We start from the raw sequence: 19,312 nt of genomic DNA on the forward strand, positions 1-19,312 counted from the left end.
GTGGCTAGAAGGGTGTACAATCCCCAGGCTGCAGTCTAGATCATGTTGTTTATATTTCTAGCAACCTCCCTAATCTTATGTTCTATGCTTCATTGGAAGCAGGTCTGTTGTATGGCTGAAGAATATTTTGACACCTTCAGAGATATAAAGCACAAGTTCTGAAGTCCTTCCATCCCTCTAAGCTCAGCATTCTATTATTAACTGTATTTTCCCTTGCTCTCCTTAAATATATTACCCCATTTCAAGTTCAATTACCATTTAATCATACATTAATGTAGCCAAGTGAAACAGCATTCCTCTGGAGCAACACAGCGCATAAGACAATAGCTATGATTTCAGAAAAAGAGTCACAAAGAAAAATAATAATATAGTCCCAAGTCCTTGAGTGGCACGACTGTAGTCCTGACCTACTGAAGAGCAACACTGAGTGAACACCAGAGGACAGCATTGACAGGAAGGCCTGGCCCCAAACCCGTACAGATTCCAACATGTCACACAGAACAGAGGCTCTCCCACACTGCCTTGACACCTCCTGTCCTGAACAGCTGCAATAGGTGTTCAGGCCTAGATGCTTAGGCCTAGTCCTTGCCACAACCAAGGCAACAGACCCCCCCCCCCCCCCCCACCCCCCAAACCGGTCTCACCAATCAACGTTCTAATTTTTTTTAAAAACAGCGGCACACACCAACCATTACTCTGAGCAGGATTTATTTTTAAAACACGGCCTGTAAATTGCAAGGTACTTTAGATGCCTTCTGTGTAAAATGCACACTACGATTCAGAATGAAAATTGAAAAACCACATACTTTAGATTTTATTTATTAATTGGAGGGTATAATGAAGTACAGTACAACAAATCTTTCATATTTTGTCAACTTTTCCTTGCCTGGCTTTACGAAGGGTCTTGGCCTGAAACACTGGCAGTGCTTCTTCCTATAGATGCTGCCTGGCCTGCTGCGTTTTACCAACATTTTCTGTATGTTGCTTGAATTTCCCGCATCTGCAGATTTCCTCATGTTTACAAATTTATTGTCTATAGACACTGTCCAGATTAATTTTGTATCCAGATGAAAAATGTGTCTTAACAGTCTTTAGACCATCCAAATGTTCCACCTCTAGTCTGTTTCTGGATTTACATTTGATTGAATTCATAAAACTGAATCCACGTTTGAAGTCAGCTTTAGAAGCTTGTAATATTCCAACAATGTAAACAAGAACTGACAGTTCTTCAAATTATTTGTTTCTTAGCATGTAGGGTGCCTATAAAAAAGTATTCACCCCCACACCCCACAAGTTTTCATGTCTTGTTTTACAACATTGAATCATAGAGGATTTAATTTGGCTTTTTTGACACTGGTCTTCAGAAAAAGACTCTTTCATGTCAAAGTGAAAACAGATCTCTACAAAGTGTTCTGTAGCATGTTGTGTTTTCCTCTCTTTTGGTATTAAAGTGATTTACTTAATCACACAGCATGGAACAATATCTTCAGCTGTCATATCACTCTCTTCTTACCCGTCACCCTGCAAATTTTCTCTTCCAGGTGTTTACCATGCTCCTCTTTAGAATCAGATTTACATAATTAAATCAGATGGAGTAGATTGGTTGGGATGATGTTTCTATCATTCTGTCAGATAGCGCATTCCAACTTAACTATGTAAAGAAAAATCATTTTGCCATCAGCTTCTTGTCAATCAACATCCTATGTCCTTCTGCAAATACCACAGTATTTACCTTTCAGGACGATCAATGATTGAAATTTAAACAAAACATTCTGCTTAACTGTATGAAAACAAGCCCAACTTTTCTACATAAGACACTCATCCTTGCAAACATTATGACCTTGAATCCCTTGACTTTCCAGAGTAGGATAAAATATTCTGATGTTTAAGATAGCTTCCTGCTTTGCCTCTATTTACTAAAGCCTGCGTCAAGTGTTTTAATAATTCGTCCTGCCAATTTTAGATATGTGTAATCCAATTTCTTATCATTCACTTTATACTTTAAAATTACTTTTTAAAAAATTTTGTATTTCCTGACTCATTTTCCTAAGATGTCACATGCCAACCATCGATAGCCAGAAAATAGAAGCCCTTGAGATCTAAGGGAAAATTCTGGGTTAAATATGACTCAGTGTCAGAAAGCAAAGGGTAATGGTTGATTGGATTTTTAGGGCTGTATGCAGTGGTGTTCTGTAGGACTCATTACTAGAGTCCTTATACTTTAAGCTTAAATGTAGGAGATTTTTTTTAAAACAATTGCTATTAACAAAATTAGTATTGTTGGTAGTGAGGAGCTTGTATACAGAAAGATACCACCAGACATATTAAGGAGGTACTAAAAGGGGTAAGCGGAGTTTACTCTAGAGAAGTGAGGTGACATGTGGTACACTTGGACACAGCAGCCATTCTGGGTCCAATCAAAGTTGTTTTTGTTCATTGTGTGTATCTTTTTTACGATCGCAAATCACTGCTGGATACTAAGAACATGAAGTACTGCAGGACTATCCCATCAGCGGGTTGCTCAATAGTGACAGAGCTGGGCTGACTGTGTACCGTTGTTGTGTTGTCGCTTGGACTTGTAGCATACCGTTGTGCTGTGACAGGGCACTGTGTGAGTGATTGTTTTGCATATTTTTCATTGGGATCGCAAGACCCTACTGGACACTGATAATGTAGTATACTGCAAGTCTGGTCCACTGGTTCATTGGCGACACTGTCCCCTCTAAGCTGCATGGGTAGGTGGCCACGCAATAACTGAAATGCTCCCACACATGTGCGGATGGAATTTTCTTTTTTATGATTTTTGAAAGAATGTTAATATAATCTTGAATTTTGTTAATACTGTGTAATGCCCTGTAATTAATAGTGTTCATGAATATAATCCATAAATTTTCCAAATAATAAGCATATCACAACATTTGAAACGTTCTATTTAGAGCTTCAACTTATCTACCGTATATTCAGTGTTTTAAATTACAAATTGTAACTATAAACTCAAGATTAAAATGTTCACTGAGGTTGAACATACAAAAAGTCTTCACCCCCCCCCCCACCCCCCCCCCCACCCGGAAGTTTTCATGTTTACAACATTGAATCACAGTGGATTTAATCTGGCTTTTTTTTTTGACACTGATCAAGGTCACAATGTTTACAAGGATAAGAGCCGTACGTAAAAAACTCGGGCTTGTTTTCATTACAGTTAAGCAGACGTTTGTTTTTTTTTTAAATTTCAAGCATCTTTGACCATCCTGAAAGGTAAATACTGCAGTATTTGCAGAAGGACATAGGCTGTTGATTGACAAGAAGCTGATGGCAAAATGATTTTTCTTTACACAGTTAAGTTGGAATGCGCTATCTGACAGAATGATAGAAACATCACCCCAACCAATCTACTCCATCTGATTTAATTATGTAAATCTGATTCTAAAGAAGAGCATGGGAAACACCTGGAAGAGAATATTTGCAGGGTGACGGGTAAGAAGAGAGTGATATGACAGCTGAAGATATTGTTCCAAGCTGTGTGATTGAGTAAATCACTTTAATATAAAGAGAGGCAATCACAACATTCTACAAATATCTGGTAAGTTTAAAAAAGTTTGAAGTAAAAATAAGAAACGCAGAAACTACTCAGCAAATTAGGCAGTATATGTCGAAATAAATCAAGTGAACATTTCAGTTTGATGACCTTTCAGCAAAACTAGTAATAAAAGATCTTTTCAGTTCAAAAAATAATAATAGTGTAAAGGATCAAGGTAATGCATTTGGTGCTTGGGACATGGTCTCTGCTACCTTGGAGAAAGAAAATGCAAACAAGGAGCCACTTTGCAGAACATCCCGTTCAGTACACAGGGTTGATCCGACACCTTCACTTGTTTGTTGTCTTAAATTTTCATTTCCAAAACTGGTCAGTAATGTTAACTCATCACTACACACAAGTTTTCTGATGTGCTGTTTTATTTTGGAGGTACAGTTTCTGCAAAGTTTCAGCATCTTTTCCTCCCTTCTCTTTCCTCACCCATCTCATTTTCTCAGAACATATCCTTTTATCTTTAACACTTTTTAAATTTAAAATACTTTCAAACATTTCCTAGTTCCAATGAAAGGATTTCGTTTAATTACTGTTTTGTGTACAGATGCTGCCTGACTTGATGAAAATGTCTAGCATTTTCTGTTCCATTTCAGATTTTCATCATCTGCAGTATTTTTGTGTATTTTTAAAATAAGTACGAAGCATATTTACAACCGGAGGAAAAGAAATCCATGGAACTAGTAAAATTTAATAGAAAACCTTCAACCAATGAACCAGTAAGTCCACCAAATGTGTGATTTAGAAGCATTTGTGAGGTAACTCAAACACTCCTGTACGTTGAAACCCAAACATACTCACATCCATTATTGTAACAGGAACATCTTTAATCTTGTGAGGTTCTACGTAGGAATTCTGGCAATTAAGAGTGAGACGAGAGGCCAACTCACCCTGTCCTAAACTTTCCAACTGTTTTGAATAAAAGAGAGGAAAGAAATTTTCATTGAATAAACATCCAGAAGTAAGGCTAGAGCAACTCAAGTTAAACATTTTGATTCAGTAAGTTAAAACCCTTCCATTAACGAATTTTGTTTGTTGATACCGGAGCTTTTATCCATCACGTGTGTGGCTGCAGTATAGCTGGTTGAAAGCAGCGGAAAGTAACAATGCCAGATGGAAGGAAGGGAAAGAGCAACAAGAAAGGAGAGTGAGGGAGGACAGGCAGGCAACAGGGAGGATAGTGTTGCAGTTGTCCACCTTCCCAAATAACTGATTTAAAACACCCAACCTATAAGGATGTAGTCATATGCAAATCCAGATTGGAATGATTCCAGGACATAATATTTCTCAATGTTGCCACCTTGCACAGGAGTCCATGATTTTACAAGTCCCAGCAGACACTAAGTGACTGAAACGCACTTGGAATGAGCCCTTCCTTATATTTGAAATACAGCACGGGCAATCTTATCAACAATTGCTTGGTTGCTGTACAAAGTTCAAATCCTGTTGAATGCAGTAACTGAACCTGAACTGCTGAACGAAATTACTTGGGTATCACCTTCTACAGTAATAAAATACATCAATGATAAGATACAATAAGATACATCTTATTACATTTGGCCTTTTCTGTTTCTCGCAGGCTGCTAAGTTTTAACAGATGTCTCAGAAATCTCCGCACCCATTGAGTAAAGCTTCATTGAATAGAGTGCAGTAGTCTTGTAATTATGTTACTCTAGCAGCAGCTGTATCACTGGACCATTGATACAGAGACTCAAGTCAAATCCCTTCATGTACTAATAAAAAACAAAATACTGCTCACCCGATCAACCATGAAATCTATTGCATCTGCCATTTTTGAATCCACAGGACCAGATGTAAAGTTTCCAAGAACGATCTTTTTCAGCATAAATCCAGGCATCAGCCAAAAACTGGAGAAAAGTTTGAGAGTAAAATTGATATTCATTGACAAGAGAAAACAAAAGAAAATAAGCACAATTAACCAACAAATCTTAATGGGGAAAATGATTAAAATTCTTTTACAGATAACCTAATGATGGGAAATACATAAAGAAAAATCCAAAGTGAGCCATTTGATAAGATAAAGATTTGATGGAACAAGAAAATATTGAAGATGCTGAAGATCTAAAATGAAAATAGAAAATCCTACAAAAACATGGCAGATCACCAAGGATCAGACAGGATGAAGAGGTCAATACTCCCCAATGCCATTAGGCTTTACAATTCTACCGCCAGGACTTAAGAACTTTTTAAAAGCTATTATTAATGCTTTTTGAGATAGTGATTTAGATGCATATCATATTTTTTACTGAGTTAAGTATTGTATGTAATTAGTTTTGCTACAACAAGTGTATGGGACATTGGAAAAAAGTTGAATTTCCCCATGGGGATGAATAAAGTATCTATCTATCTATCTAAGTATCCATGAAGAGAGGAGTTAATGTCTTTACTCAAAACAATATAAAGCCACCAACTTCAATCATTAGCTCTCCACATATGCTGTCTGTTGAGTTATGGCAATTTAAGTTTTGTTAAAACATTAAATTTTAATATAACAATAAACAAGTCACAAAAATATATGATTTATTAGGCAAAAAATTAACATTCTATTGAATTGTGTGGACAGTAAGCAGAAAATCAGATGGGTTAAATCGGATAGTCATGAATTAAATTTCCATAAAACCATAAACCATAGGAACAGAATTAGGCCATTCAGCCCATCAAGTCTGCTCTGCCATTCCATCATGGCTGATTGCAGATCTACTTAACCCCACACCTGCCTTCTCATCAAATCCTTTGACACCCTGACCGACAAGGAAAAGATTAACTTCCGCCTTAAATATACCCACAGACTTGGCCTCCACCGCAGTCTGTGGCAGAGCATTCTACAGATGTATTACTCTGGCTAAAAAAATTCCTCCTTACCTCTGTTCTAAAAGGTTGCCCCTTAATTTTGAGGCTGTGCTCTCTAGTTTTGGATACCCCCATCAAAGGAAACATCTTTTTCACATCCACCCCATCTAGTCCCCTCAATAGTCGTTAGGTTTCAATGAGATTCCCACTCCCACATTCTTCTAAGTTCCAGTGAGTACAGGTCCAAAGCTGCCAAATGCTCCTCATATGTTAACACTTCATTTCTGGAATCATCCTTGTAAACATCCTCTGGACTCTCTCCAATGACAGCACATCCTTTCTGAGATGCAGGGCTCAAAACTGCCTGACTAATGTCTTATAAAGGCTCAGAATTATCTCCTTGCTTTTATATTCTATTCCCCTTGAAATAAATGCCAATACTGCATTTGCCTTCTTTACCACAGACTCAACCTATACAGTAACCTTCTGGGAGTTTTGCACGAGGACCCCCGTTCCTCTGCACCCCTGATGTTTGAACCATCTCCCCATTAGATAATAATCTGCACTATTGCTCCTTTACCAAAATGCATTATCATACATTTCCAACACTGTATTCCATCTGCCACTATTTTGCCCATTCTTCCAATCTGTCCAAGTCCTACTGCAATCGCATTGTTTCCTCAGCACCACCTACCCCTCACCCCTCCACCTATCTTCATATCATCTGCAAACTTTGCCGCAAAGCCATCAATTCCATTATCTAAGTCAATGACAAACAATGTGAAAAGCTATGGTCCCAATACTGACCCATGAGGAACATCACTAGTCACCAGCAGGCCCCTTTTATTGCCACTCGCTGCCTCCTTCCTGTCAGCGTTCTGCTATTTCTGTGCTAGAATACTGGAAAAATACTCACAAAATAAACATTAAGAGCCAAATATGATTTAATGCTTTGCCTGTATATTGATGTTTTACTGTTGTTTACAATGTTTCGCTTCAACATCCCTCAGTTGACTTTCCTTATAAAAAGCCCTAATGGAAACAAATTTCAGAACTGCAAAAACAGTTCATATCCTGACAACCAAACAGAACAAAAGTTCATGAGCCCTCTGAATTGCAATGATTTTAAATTAATTACCTAGTCATTGGTTCTATTGATCAAAAAAAATCTTTCTGTATCAAAACAAAAGCTTGAATTATCTCTGCAGAAGCCTCTTCAAAAACCAAGTGGCTCATCCCTAGCAACATCCTGTTCTCTGAGGTCTTTAATTATCTGGATATGCTACTTAGAATAGAAGTCCCAAAGTTAAAGCATGACTTATTTGTCTTTACACTCTGTTCATCTACTTAGCAAAGAAAATATCTTTCAAATCACCTCTAACTTACAATATGTAACTGGTTACAGAGGAACTTCTGCTCCATACACTCCATTATTTCAGGGAATACTATTTTTCTGCAAAATGTAGATACTTCGCTAATGCTTGCAAGACTTATGCCCAAGTTTGAAGACCATCCACTTTGCTATTTTGCATAACATCCAAATTCTGTCATGTTATTTTCTAAGGCCCATACAAGTTGTTCAATAACAGCTTGTGCATGTGATTGACAATTAGCAACACTCTTAATACTGCCCAGTCTGGGAAACAGGCCTGCTAACCGATCATTTGAATTCTCTCACTGAGACAATTCCACACATGGACCACCACTTTCTGCAAAATACCATACGTTCCAGAAAACACTATTACTTCCTTGATCAATCTCCTTTATTACCCCCAGGAATTCAAACATCACAAACTATTTGTTTTAGAGAAATAAGTCGGCTGTCCTCAGTGTTTTCCTGTATATTTTGTCCCTAATGATTGCTACAGACTTCCTGTTACTATGTTGGCCTAACTGACCTTCAGTTTTCCAGTTTTACACTGACCCTTCACTTATTCAACATTACCAATTTTCGACTATTTCACAAAGGACTGAAGACCAATGCAGTCAGTTCTAATGTTATTTATACGAGTCTTTTAAAGGTTGTGAAGGTGGAATATGCTTCATGATTAACTCATCATGGTGCACAGATGTAGCAGTTCTGTCACAGTCCTGCTCACCCGACCTGGAACATATTGCAGTCAAGTGTCATCCATTTTATCTGCCGAGGGTGTTTTCCACCATCATCCTGGTAGCAGTGTACATTCCACCCCTGGCCAACATCAACTGCTGAGCACCATTATCAGCAATCACGAAACAGCACACCTTGATGCCTTCCCTATCACTGAGGGGGATTTCAACCAGGCCAGGTTGAAGTCGCTGACCAACTACCACCAATTTATCAGCAGTGGAACCAAAGAAGCCAGCCTTGACCACTCTTACACCAGCATCAAGAATTCTTACCATGCTATCCCACACATGGCCTTCAGAAAGTCCAATCACCTGGCTGTACTGCTTCACCTGACGGAAAGGCAGAGGAGTGCTTACAGAACTACTTTAAGTCAATGGATTGCACAATATTCAGAGAGTTATCTTCAAATCTGAATGAATATGCCACAGTTGTCACTGATTTCATCAAGACCTATGAATATGCCACATATTCATATTTGTGTTCACCAAAAGCCATCGATGAACCAGGAGATTCGTAGTCTGCTGAGGGCTAGATCCGTGGCAATCAAGTCCAGTGATCCAGAAATGGACAAGAAGTCCAGATATGACCTACAAAGCACCATATTAAGAGCAAAATATTGAAGCAATTCTGATCAAGGTTCGAGACGGAATCAAATGCACATCAGGTCTGGCAGGGTTTGCAGGCCATTACTTCCTAGCTGTGCCATTTCACTCCCAGATGAGTACAATGCCTTTTATGCACACTTTCGAAGAGTTTAACACTACACCTGTGTGAATCAGTGCAGCATCTGGTGACCCTGTCTGAGACTGACTTCAGAACATCTTTCAAGAGGGTGAACCCTTGCACGCCATCAGGCCCTGATGGTGTACCTGGTGGGGCACCGAAAACATGTGCCAACCAATTGGCAAGTGTGCTCAAGGACATCTTCAATCCCTCAATACTATAGTTGGTGGTTCCCACCAGTTTCAAAAGGGCGACAATCATACCAATGCCCAACAGCAGATTGCCCATTTACTCTCACATCGACTGTGGTGAGTGCTTTGGGAGGCTGATGATGGCCAGAATTAACACCTGCCTAAGCAAAGACCAGGACCATTGCAACTTCCCTATTGCCACAACAGGTCAAAAGCAGATGCAATCTCACTGGCTCTCCATTCGGCCTTGAATCACGTGGAATTTATCAATACCTACAACAAGCTGCTGTTTATTGCTTATAGCTCAGCATTCAGCACTCAGTACTAATGAATAACTTCAAAAACTTGGACCTCTGCAGCTGGATCCTTGACTGTGTCATCGGGAAGCCACAGTCAGCATGGATCAGAAATAACATCTCCACCTCGCTGACAATCAACTTCAGCACACCTCAAGAATGCAGGCTTAGCCCACTGCTCTGCTCTCTTTACACCTGCGACAGTGTGGCTAAAGACAGCTCAAATGCTATCTACAAATTTGCTGATGCCACAACTATTGTTGGCAAAATTTCAGATGGTGACAAGGAGGCATACAAGAGTGAGATAGAGCAGCTGGTTGACCTATCAACCACCTTGCACTCAATGTCAATAAGACCAGAAAACTGATTGTGGACTTCAGGAAGGGAAGTCAAATGAGCACACACTTCTTGCGGGATCAGCAGTGGAATGGGTGAGCAGTTTCCAAGTGACTGGGTGTCAACATCTCTGAGGATGCAATTACAAAGAAAGCCAACAGTGGTTTTTTTTCCAAAAGGGGTTCAAGGGGTCTTAGTATGTCATCAAATTTATACAGATGAACCATGGAGAGCATTCTAACAGGTTACATCATCGCCTGGTATCAAGGGGCCCCTAAACAGGGTAAAAAGCTGCAGAAAGTTCTGAACGCCATCAGCTCCATCATGGACACTAGCCTCTCCAGTTTCAAGAACATCTTCAAAAAGCGATGCCTCAAAAAGGCTGCATCCATCTCTAAGGATCTCCATCACCCAGGACGTACCCTCTTTTCATTGCTACCATCAAGGGAGTGTTACAGGAGCCTGAAAACAACATTTTAGGAACAGCTTCTACCCACATACCTTTGCTTCTTTTGTATCTTTGTATTCAAGGTAAACTATCAACTTCCATTAACAACACACAAAATGCTGGTGGAATACAGCAGGCCAGGCAGCATCTATAGGGAGAAGCGCTGTCTGACGTTTCGGGCCGAGACCCTTCGTCAGGACTAACCGAAAAGAAAGATAGATGCTGCCTGGCCTGCTGTGTTCCACCAGCATTTTGTGTGTTGTTGTTTGAATTTCCAACATCTGCAGATTTCCTCGTGTTTGCTCTTTAAATTTCCATTAACACTAATCCAGTTAGTTTCTGGTTATCTGTTAGTTTAATTGGCATGCTATTTTTAGTGTAACCTTAAGATAACTTGCTGTATTTCAAAATACATACAGAAAACTTTAGTTATCTCCTCTAGCACCATGGAATGAAACAAGGTAAATGATTCAAAACTTTCCACCAAAAGGCCAATAGTCTTAAAATTTAACACTATATATTTATTATACAACTTTAGTCAAACCTACCCAATGTATCATCATTTAACACACACAAAATGCTGGTGGAAAACAGCAGGCCAGGCAGCATCTATAAGGAGAAGCACTGTCGATGTTACGGGCCAAGACCCTTCGTCAGGACTAACTGGAAGGAAAGATAGTAAGAGATTTGAAAGTGGGGGGGGGGGGGGGGGGGGGGGGAAAATGCGAAATGATAGAAGACCGGAGGGGGTGGGGTGAAGCTGAGAACCGGAAAGGTGATTGGCAAAAGGGATACAGAGCTGGAGAGGGAAAGGATCATGGGACGGGAGGACTAGGGAGAAAGAAAGGGGGAGGGGAGCACCAGAGGGAGATGGAGAACAGGCAGAGTGATGTGCAGAAAAAGAGGGAAAAAAGGAGGGGGTTAAAAAATAACTATATCAGGGATGGGTTAAGAAGGGGAGGAGGGGCATTAACAGAAGTTAGAGAAGTCAATGTTTATGCCATCAGGTTGGAGGCTACCCAGCCAGTATATAAGGTGTTGTTCCTCCAACCTGAGTGTGGCTTCATTTTGACAGTAAAGGAGGCCATGGATAGACATATCAGAATGGGAATGGGACGTGGAATTAAAATGTGTGGCCTCTGGGAGATCCTGCTTTCTCTGGTGGACAGAGCGTAGGTGTTCAGTGAAACGGTCTCCCAGTCTGCGTCGGGTCTCACCAATATATAAAAGGCCACACCGGGAGCACCGGACGCAGTATACCACACCAGCCGACTCACAGGTGAAGTGTCGCCTCACCCGGAAGGACTGTCTGGGGCCCTGAATGGTGGGGAGGGAGGAAGTGTAAGGGCAGGTTTAGCACTTGTTCTGCTTACAAGGGTAAGTGTCAGGAGGAAGATCGGTGGGAAGGGATTGAGGGGGGGGATGAATGGACAAGGGAGTCGTGTAGGGAGCAATCCCTGCGGAAAGCAGAAAGGGGGGGGGGGAAGAAGATGTGCTTGGTAGTGGGATCCCGTTGGAGGTGGCGGAAGTTATGGAGAATTATACGTTGGACCCGGAGGCTGGTGGGGTGGTAGGTGAGGACAAGGGGAGCCCTATCCTGTGTGGGATGGTGGGCGGATAGGGTGAGGGCAGATGTGTGGGAAATGGGAGAGATGCGTTTGAGAGCAGAGTTGATGGAGGAAGGGAAGCCCCTTTGTTTAAAAAAGGAAGACATCTCCTTCGTCCTGGAATGAAAAGCCTCATCCTGAGAGCAGATGCGGCGGAGATGGAGGAATTGTGAGAAGGGGATAGCATTTTTGCAAGAGACAGGGTGGGAAGAGGAATAGTCCAGGTAGCTGAGAGAGTCTGTAGGTTTATAGTAGATATCAGTAGATAAGCCGTCTCCAAAGATGGAGACAGAAAGATCAAGAAAAGGGAGGGAGGTGTCAGAAATGGACCAGGTAAATTTGAGGGCAGGGTGAAAGTTGGAGGCAAAGTTAATGAAGTCAACAAACTCAGCAGGAGGCAGCGCCAATGTAGTCGTCGACGTAGCAAAGGAAAAGAGGGGGACAGATACCCGTATAGACTTGGAACATGGACTGTTCCACAAAGCCAACAAAAAGGCAGGCATAACTGGGACCCATGCGGGTGCTACACCTTTGGTTGGAGGAACAACACCTTATATACCAGCTGGGTAGCCTCCAACCTGATGGCATGAACATTGACTTCTCTTACTTCCATTAATGCCCCTCCTCCCCTTCTTACCCCATCCCTGATATATTTAGTTTTATCCCCCCCCTTTTTTTCTCTTTCTGCCCATCACTCTGCCTGTTCTCCATCTCCCTCTGGTGCTCCCCTCCCCCTTTCTTTCTCCCTCGGCCTCCTGTCCCATGATCCTTTCCCTTCTCCAGCTCTGTATCACTTTCACCAATCACCTTTCCAGCTCTTAGCTTCATCCCACCCCCTCCGGTCTCCTATCATTTCGCATTTCCCCCTCCCCCTCCTACTTTCAAATCTTTTACTATCTTTCCTTTCAGTTGGTCCTGACAAAGGGTCTCGGCCCAAAACATCGACAGTGCTTCTCCCTATAGATGCTGCCTGGCCTGCTGTGTTCCACCAGCATTTTGTGTGCTGCTTGAATTTCCAGCATCTGCAGATTTCCTCATGTATCATCATTTAGTTTTTTTTAAAGAATTGAAGAAAACAAATCTTAAAGGCTACGTTGCATCTGATTACAACGATAGATGGAGAGAAGGATAAAAGATCAATACTTTCTTCTAGTTCTATACTCCCTCACTAGTACCCTTAGAAAGAGTACACTTATCCCTCAGTTCCATTAGTGATGCTGTAAGTACTCCTATCAGTGTCATACATCCTGTGGGTTTGTTATAAGGAAGACAGTATGAATATTTTGATTATGCAGTACGTTGTTTTGAATCTTCTGATATTCAGGTCATCTGATTCTTTTTTCAGTTTGCATCAATTTTTAATTCCCGCCGCTGGGATAACTTAGATTAAATCTGGATTTCCACAAGAGATCAATGAGATTGAAAAAACCTGAGTTCACACAGCAGCCTATTACATCCTGCTGCATTTCAAGGGACAGTGGCAAACAGAGTGGAAACAAATCATTGTTAATAAAACTGTTAGCGAAGCACGTTGAACTTTTAATAAAAGTAGAATACAAAGCCAGAAAGCTAGGATCAATCTATACAAAATAATAGTTCAGATTGTGACTGCCATATTTTAACATGGAGATTAAGACTTGAGAACAAGTTCATCATATCCTGTTAACTCCAAAGGAGGTCATTTAGCCCATCAGGTTCATCCCAGGTGAGGAATTCGTGAGACTCATTCTGTCCATTTCCTTGTATCCCTGCAACTTTGATTTTTAGTATTATTAACGTACACTAGGGGATAATTTACAGTGGACTATTAACCTACCACCACATGCAACCTCTGCGCAGACAGCACCCAAGTTAAGGATTGAGCCTAGGTCTCTGGAACTGAGAGACAACAGCTCCAACTGCTGTATGACCATTTAAGAATGAGAGATTAGAGGAAAAATAGTTCAGAAACTAGGGATGTGTCTATATAATTTTTTTTTACCAAAACATACCTCTTTTTATTGAAGAATTGGCAATTATTTGGAATGCACTGGCCTGGAGTGGTGAAATTAAGATCAGTTTTGCTAAAAGAAAACTATATGGACACAAGAGAATAACTTGCAGAGCTACAGGGAAGGAACAGGGGAATGGGATTGACAGGATGCTGTATTAGGATTGGCAAATTTCCCTTTAGTCAAACTGTCTTGTAGTTCCTGGCTTCACTTTACTTTATCCTCTTTCCTCCACTTGATTAACATCACCAGTTCTTTACTATTTTGCAACCAAAGGGTTGAGCAAATGGATGGAATGGTCCATTCATACAAATAACAACTCTCTGATCCTTAACAGAGGTCATTCTTGTTACAGCAGAGAAAGGAGGAAAAGGAATTTCATAGAAGTACTTAAAATAATGAAGTGGGAGAAGGAGAATAACAATCACATGTCAGACATTTAAGATTGGTAAGATAACTAGAGGGGAAAATACTTGAGGTTGGTAAAGTTTGACATTGTCAGCTGGATAAATATAAAGTAATAACCTTCAAAAGAAACTGGTACATTGATTGGCATTCCATCTACCACCCAAAGCATTAATCCCCTCCTCCACTAGCTCACATTGGCAGCACATAATACACCAAAAGCACCTCCTAAACTGTGACATTTACCATTGAGGACAGGACAGCAAGTGAATGAAACACCACCCCCTGCTGGTTTCTCTCCAAAATGCACACAAACCAACATTCCACTATAGATGTTAGGCTGGTCTGTAGCCCCATGGCCGCCTTCTTTTATTATGAGTCTCTGTCAGGAGCAATCCCATAATCTATAGAATTTAAGGATTTTGTTTTCCTGGTTGGGGGGGGAGGGGATCGGTGCTTGCTGCCACTTACACGTGGGAGGGGGCTTTGGGGTTCTAACATTTAATTGTTGCTCATTCTTTGGGGGCACTCCTCTGTTTTTGTGGATGGTTGTGAAGAAAAAGCATTTCAGGATGTATACTGTATACATTTCTCTGACATTAAATGTACCTTTGAAACCCTTGAAAAACCAATACATCACAATTTCCAAGACCACCTAGGATATGGATGATCAAGTTCTGGGAATTTATCAGCTTTCAGCACTTTATTTTACCATTACTATTTTCCTTTAATTCTTACATTTCATTAGATTCATGCCTCCCTAGCTGATTTATTTGTGATTTTCTTTGCAAAGGAATAACCAGAGAGTATGGTTAATTGCTCTACTATTTTTGCACTGCATTACAAATTCTCCTGTTTCTAACCTCAAATTATATTTTCATTTTTACCTACTTGTGGCAGCTTCTGAAGATCAATTTTTAGTTCTTCGCATGTTATAAATTTAATTAAATCTCTGCGCTTTCTTGCTAAATTTTAAAATGCTCCTAATCCTCAAGCTTGCTATATTCTGACAACTATAACAGACTCCTCTTTAGATTTAATCCTATTCTTAACCTATCAGTTGACCATGGATTGATTTTTCAATCTTCTATTATTACATTAAGTAAGAACACTTAACTGTCAGTGTACTCACTCCTTAATGTTAATATTTGTCTGTCCACTGCCATGCCTAAATCTATAAAAGCCATCTGATGCCTCATACCTTCATAGTTTCCATTGTTTAGATTTAGGACCGTAGTTGCAAATTGAAGTACTTCACTTTCCTTCCATCATGAATCATTCATCTCTGAAGTACTCACACAGCAAGATCATCAATTTAACCTTTTCTCACTGTCCAAAAGGACTTCTAACTTTCCTTTATAGATTGTTCTTTAAACCATCACATATACCTTCTATGAATTGATACTCCATCTATTCAAAGCAAAACTGACTTGCCCAGAAAGTTGCCATGGTTACTGTATTATACTACGTCAGGCCTAATATTACAACTATTATTTGGTGATCTATTTTTTCACACTTGGTTTTATTTTAGCTCAATGCAAATTGATTCTAGTTCTATGTTGTGATCTTTCAAGCCAAGATCATATCCTGCTACTGCACAAATCTGTTACTAATTGCATTAAGCCACCTCCTCCTATTCTTTTTGCCAAGCCTTCCTAACATCAAATATTTTTGCATATTCAACTGCCAGCATTGCTCGCTGTAAATATACTTATGACTTAGTAATAAGATCATATCCATGTGTCATTAATTTACTCAACTTGTGTGAATGTGATTTACCAACTTTAATTTGCCACTTTAAAGTATTTTTCCATACTGGGGCTCTACCTACTAATAGCCTTTGTTTGTGTCATTTGTTTATGCTCTTTAATTTCCACCTCTTTAGTGGAGCTAAGGATGTCACCAGAGGGCGACTTCTCCCAGCTCATCAGCAAAACAGTTAAAGTCGTCCTATTCTAATGTCTCCCTTTTCCTTTTCAAGGCTGCTGGGGGTCCTATCGGGACCTTTGATCTAAAGCAGCAAAGACTGTGGTTCTGATGAAGTTCTTGAGTTTGCTGATCGGCCATGCTTTGGCACGTCCAGGTTTGGCCTTAAGTCAGGCACCTCCAAATTCTCACCGGTGTTGCATACTGAATGGCAGTGGGACCCAGAACATTAAAGACGACAAGAGTGGCTTTTGGAGGGCTCGGCACTTGATAATCAGTTTGCTGAGTCTCGAGTCATGGAACTCAAAATAAAAAAATGAAGGTTTCAGAGTGGCTGTAACATCAAAATAGCGACTGTTGTCTCTCCTCTCACTGTGGAAGAAGCATATCTATCTCTCCCTTGTTAGAGAGAGAGCCTGTGGGATGTTGAAATGTTGCAGTGAACAGCTAGTTTTGATGTAATGTAGGCCATGGTCTCTCTTTGGGATCTTTGCTTTCACTTGCATGGTGGGTGGTGGCAATGCTAATGCTTTCTGCTAGAATAAATGGGGGAGGGGTTGATGCTGTTTGTGTGTGGGAGGGGGCCAGGGGGCTTTGGCGCTCTTACATATTTTCTGTCATTCATTCTTTGGGGGTTTTTATTCTACTTTGAGGGTGTCTGCGGAAAGTAAGAATTTCAGGTTGCATATTGTATACATTCTCTGATATTAAATGGAACTATTGAACTATTTTGTTTTCCTTCTTCCGGAATTGATTTCAAGGTTTCCACGCTCTGCCAAGCTTGTTAAAATCTTCCCAATAGTAACAGCAACTCCCCTCAACTACCCACATAGATTTATTCCAGGCCCCACTAAAGTACAAGTTGTCCAATTTGTATTGTCCTATGCCTACTGCCCCAGAAAGTCACAATGCCTTGCAAAATTAAATCCTTCCTTCCTGCACCAATGCTCCAGCCACATATTTATAGACTTTACACTAATTTTTATACTTGTTAGCACTTGGCACAGAGCAATCCTTTGAGGTCCTACTTTTTCACCTTTTTCTTAATGCCATAACTTTTGCCCGCAGAACCTCATCCCTTTTTCTACCTACATCATCTACTTTAACTCGGAAAGAATCAGTGCAAAGCTTGATATATTAGCCTCACTTTAGTTGCATGCTGATTCGTTGAAATACCATTTCAAAAAAGATGCTTACAAATTGATCAAGACAAAACTATTAGAGGGCTTAGAATGACCATATTTAGGTTTAGAAAAAGTGCGCGTCTCCTTAACTCCTGGTGGAGTCGTTGGGGCGCCGTCATGACAAGCTTTTTCCACCGATCTTTTTGGTGATTGCTCATCGTATGGCGTGTCTTGGGCATTAAAAACCTGGCGAAGCTCATCCCTCTCCAGATTTTTTTAAAAACGAGGTCGAGTTGCTAGCTCAACACTCAACCCAGGCATGGATGGAGAGCGTGCAAGGGAGCCAGCCGGATTCAAACTCGGGACCTCTCACCCTGAAATCCAGCGCTGATGCCACTATGTCACCAGCCAGTTTAAAAGACATGTATGGCATGCTTGCCTTCAATGGTCAGGTTACCAAGTAAAAAAGTTGGCAAGTTATGTCGCAGCAGTATAAAAATTTGGATAGGCTGCGTGTGGAGTACCGTGTGCAGTTCTGGTCACATTATAGGAAGGATGTGGAGACTTTGGTGAAGGTGCAGAAGTTCATGAGGCTGACACTTATATTAGAGGGTATTAACTATAAGACAACATTGAACAAATATGAGTTGTTTCCTCTGAAGCATCAGTTGCTGAGGGGCAATCTGATACAAGTATATAACATTATGAGAGTCATCAATAGGGTAGATGGTCAATGTCAAACACCAGGAGGCACAGGTTTAAAGTGAGAGGGGAAAAGATGTACCAGATGTACTTTGTTAACACAGAGAAAGTGTTAGGTTCCTGGGAGAGTTAGAAGTAATACTCAAGGTACTTAGACAGACACGTGAACAAGCAAGAAGTAGAGTGATATGCACCAAGTGTAGGCAGATGAGATCGCTTATGTTGGCATTATGGACAGTGGAGCTGGTGGGCCAAATGGCCTGTTCCTTTGCTGGAACTCTTCAATGTTGAACCAAAATGAAAATCAAAAAGCTACAAAAGCTTAAAATTTAAAAACAAGTCATAAGATGTTAGAAATACTCAGAAGAATGGGAAATGGCTGTGGAGAACAGGAATTAATTTGTTGAAAGTTTTAATGAAGGGTCTCGGACCTGAAACATTACCTTTCTTTCTCCAGTGCTGTCTTACCTAATACACAGTGATAATGGATGATTCCAGAGTTATGTGTACTTTGCAGTTACTACCAGATATCTCAAAAGGTGTAGTGACTTTAGACTAAAGTACATCACAGAATCAGATTTAAAATTCATATTGGAAAAAATAACAAATGTATCACTGCCCAACCACTCAACTGCCAGCAAGTAAATGTCTTGATTTCAACGAGGTGATAAGACTACCAACATTGTTAAATGCAATCCAAGTAGCTTTGTATTTTCAGAAGTTGTACAATAGCAGTATAACACTATGTTGTTTTGTGCAAGTATGGACACGTGCACTAAAAAAAAACTTGGGGGTGATCTTCGAAATACAAGCTCAGTGGATGGTGACAGTAGGATTGGCAGTCAGGAAGATTCTTAGTGTTTGTCAATGTTCAAAGTTCAGAGTAAATTTATTATCAAAGTACATATGTCATCATTTACAACCCTGAGATTCAATCTCTTCTGGGCATTCACAGTAAATACTAGAAACACAATAGAATCAATGAAAAACTGCCCCAAAAGGATGGATAAACAACCAAAATGCAAAAGACAACAAATTGCAAATACTGGAAGAAAT

At 40.3% G+C, this 19,312-nt stretch overlaps 1 protein-coding gene across 3 annotated transcripts in view; it reads right to left on the reverse strand.

Annotated features, from left to right (window-relative positions):
- The window catches only part of spg21 (SPG21 abhydrolase domain containing, maspardin), a 52,307-nt gene that overhangs the window by 14,158 nt on the left and 18,837 nt on the right, over positions 1 to 19,312 (reverse strand). For all 3 annotated transcript variants that reach the window (XM_073032987.1, XM_073032988.1, XM_073032989.1), the window contains exons 6-7: positions 5,346 to 5,454; positions 4,388 to 4,495 (exon numbers count right to left, since the gene is read on the reverse strand). In XM_073032987.1, the coding sequence (XP_072889088.1) occupies positions 4,388 to 4,495; positions 5,346 to 5,454 (217 nt within the window). The remainder of the gene's footprint in view (positions 1 to 4,387; positions 4,496 to 5,345; positions 5,455 to 19,312) is intronic.

Source organism: Hemitrygon akajei, chromosome 30 (genome assembly GCF_048418815.1).
Source record: "Hemitrygon akajei chromosome 30, sHemAka1.3, whole genome shotgun sequence".
Classification (NCBI taxonomy): domain Eukaryota; kingdom Metazoa; phylum Chordata; class Chondrichthyes; order Myliobatiformes; family Dasyatidae; genus Hemitrygon; species Hemitrygon akajei.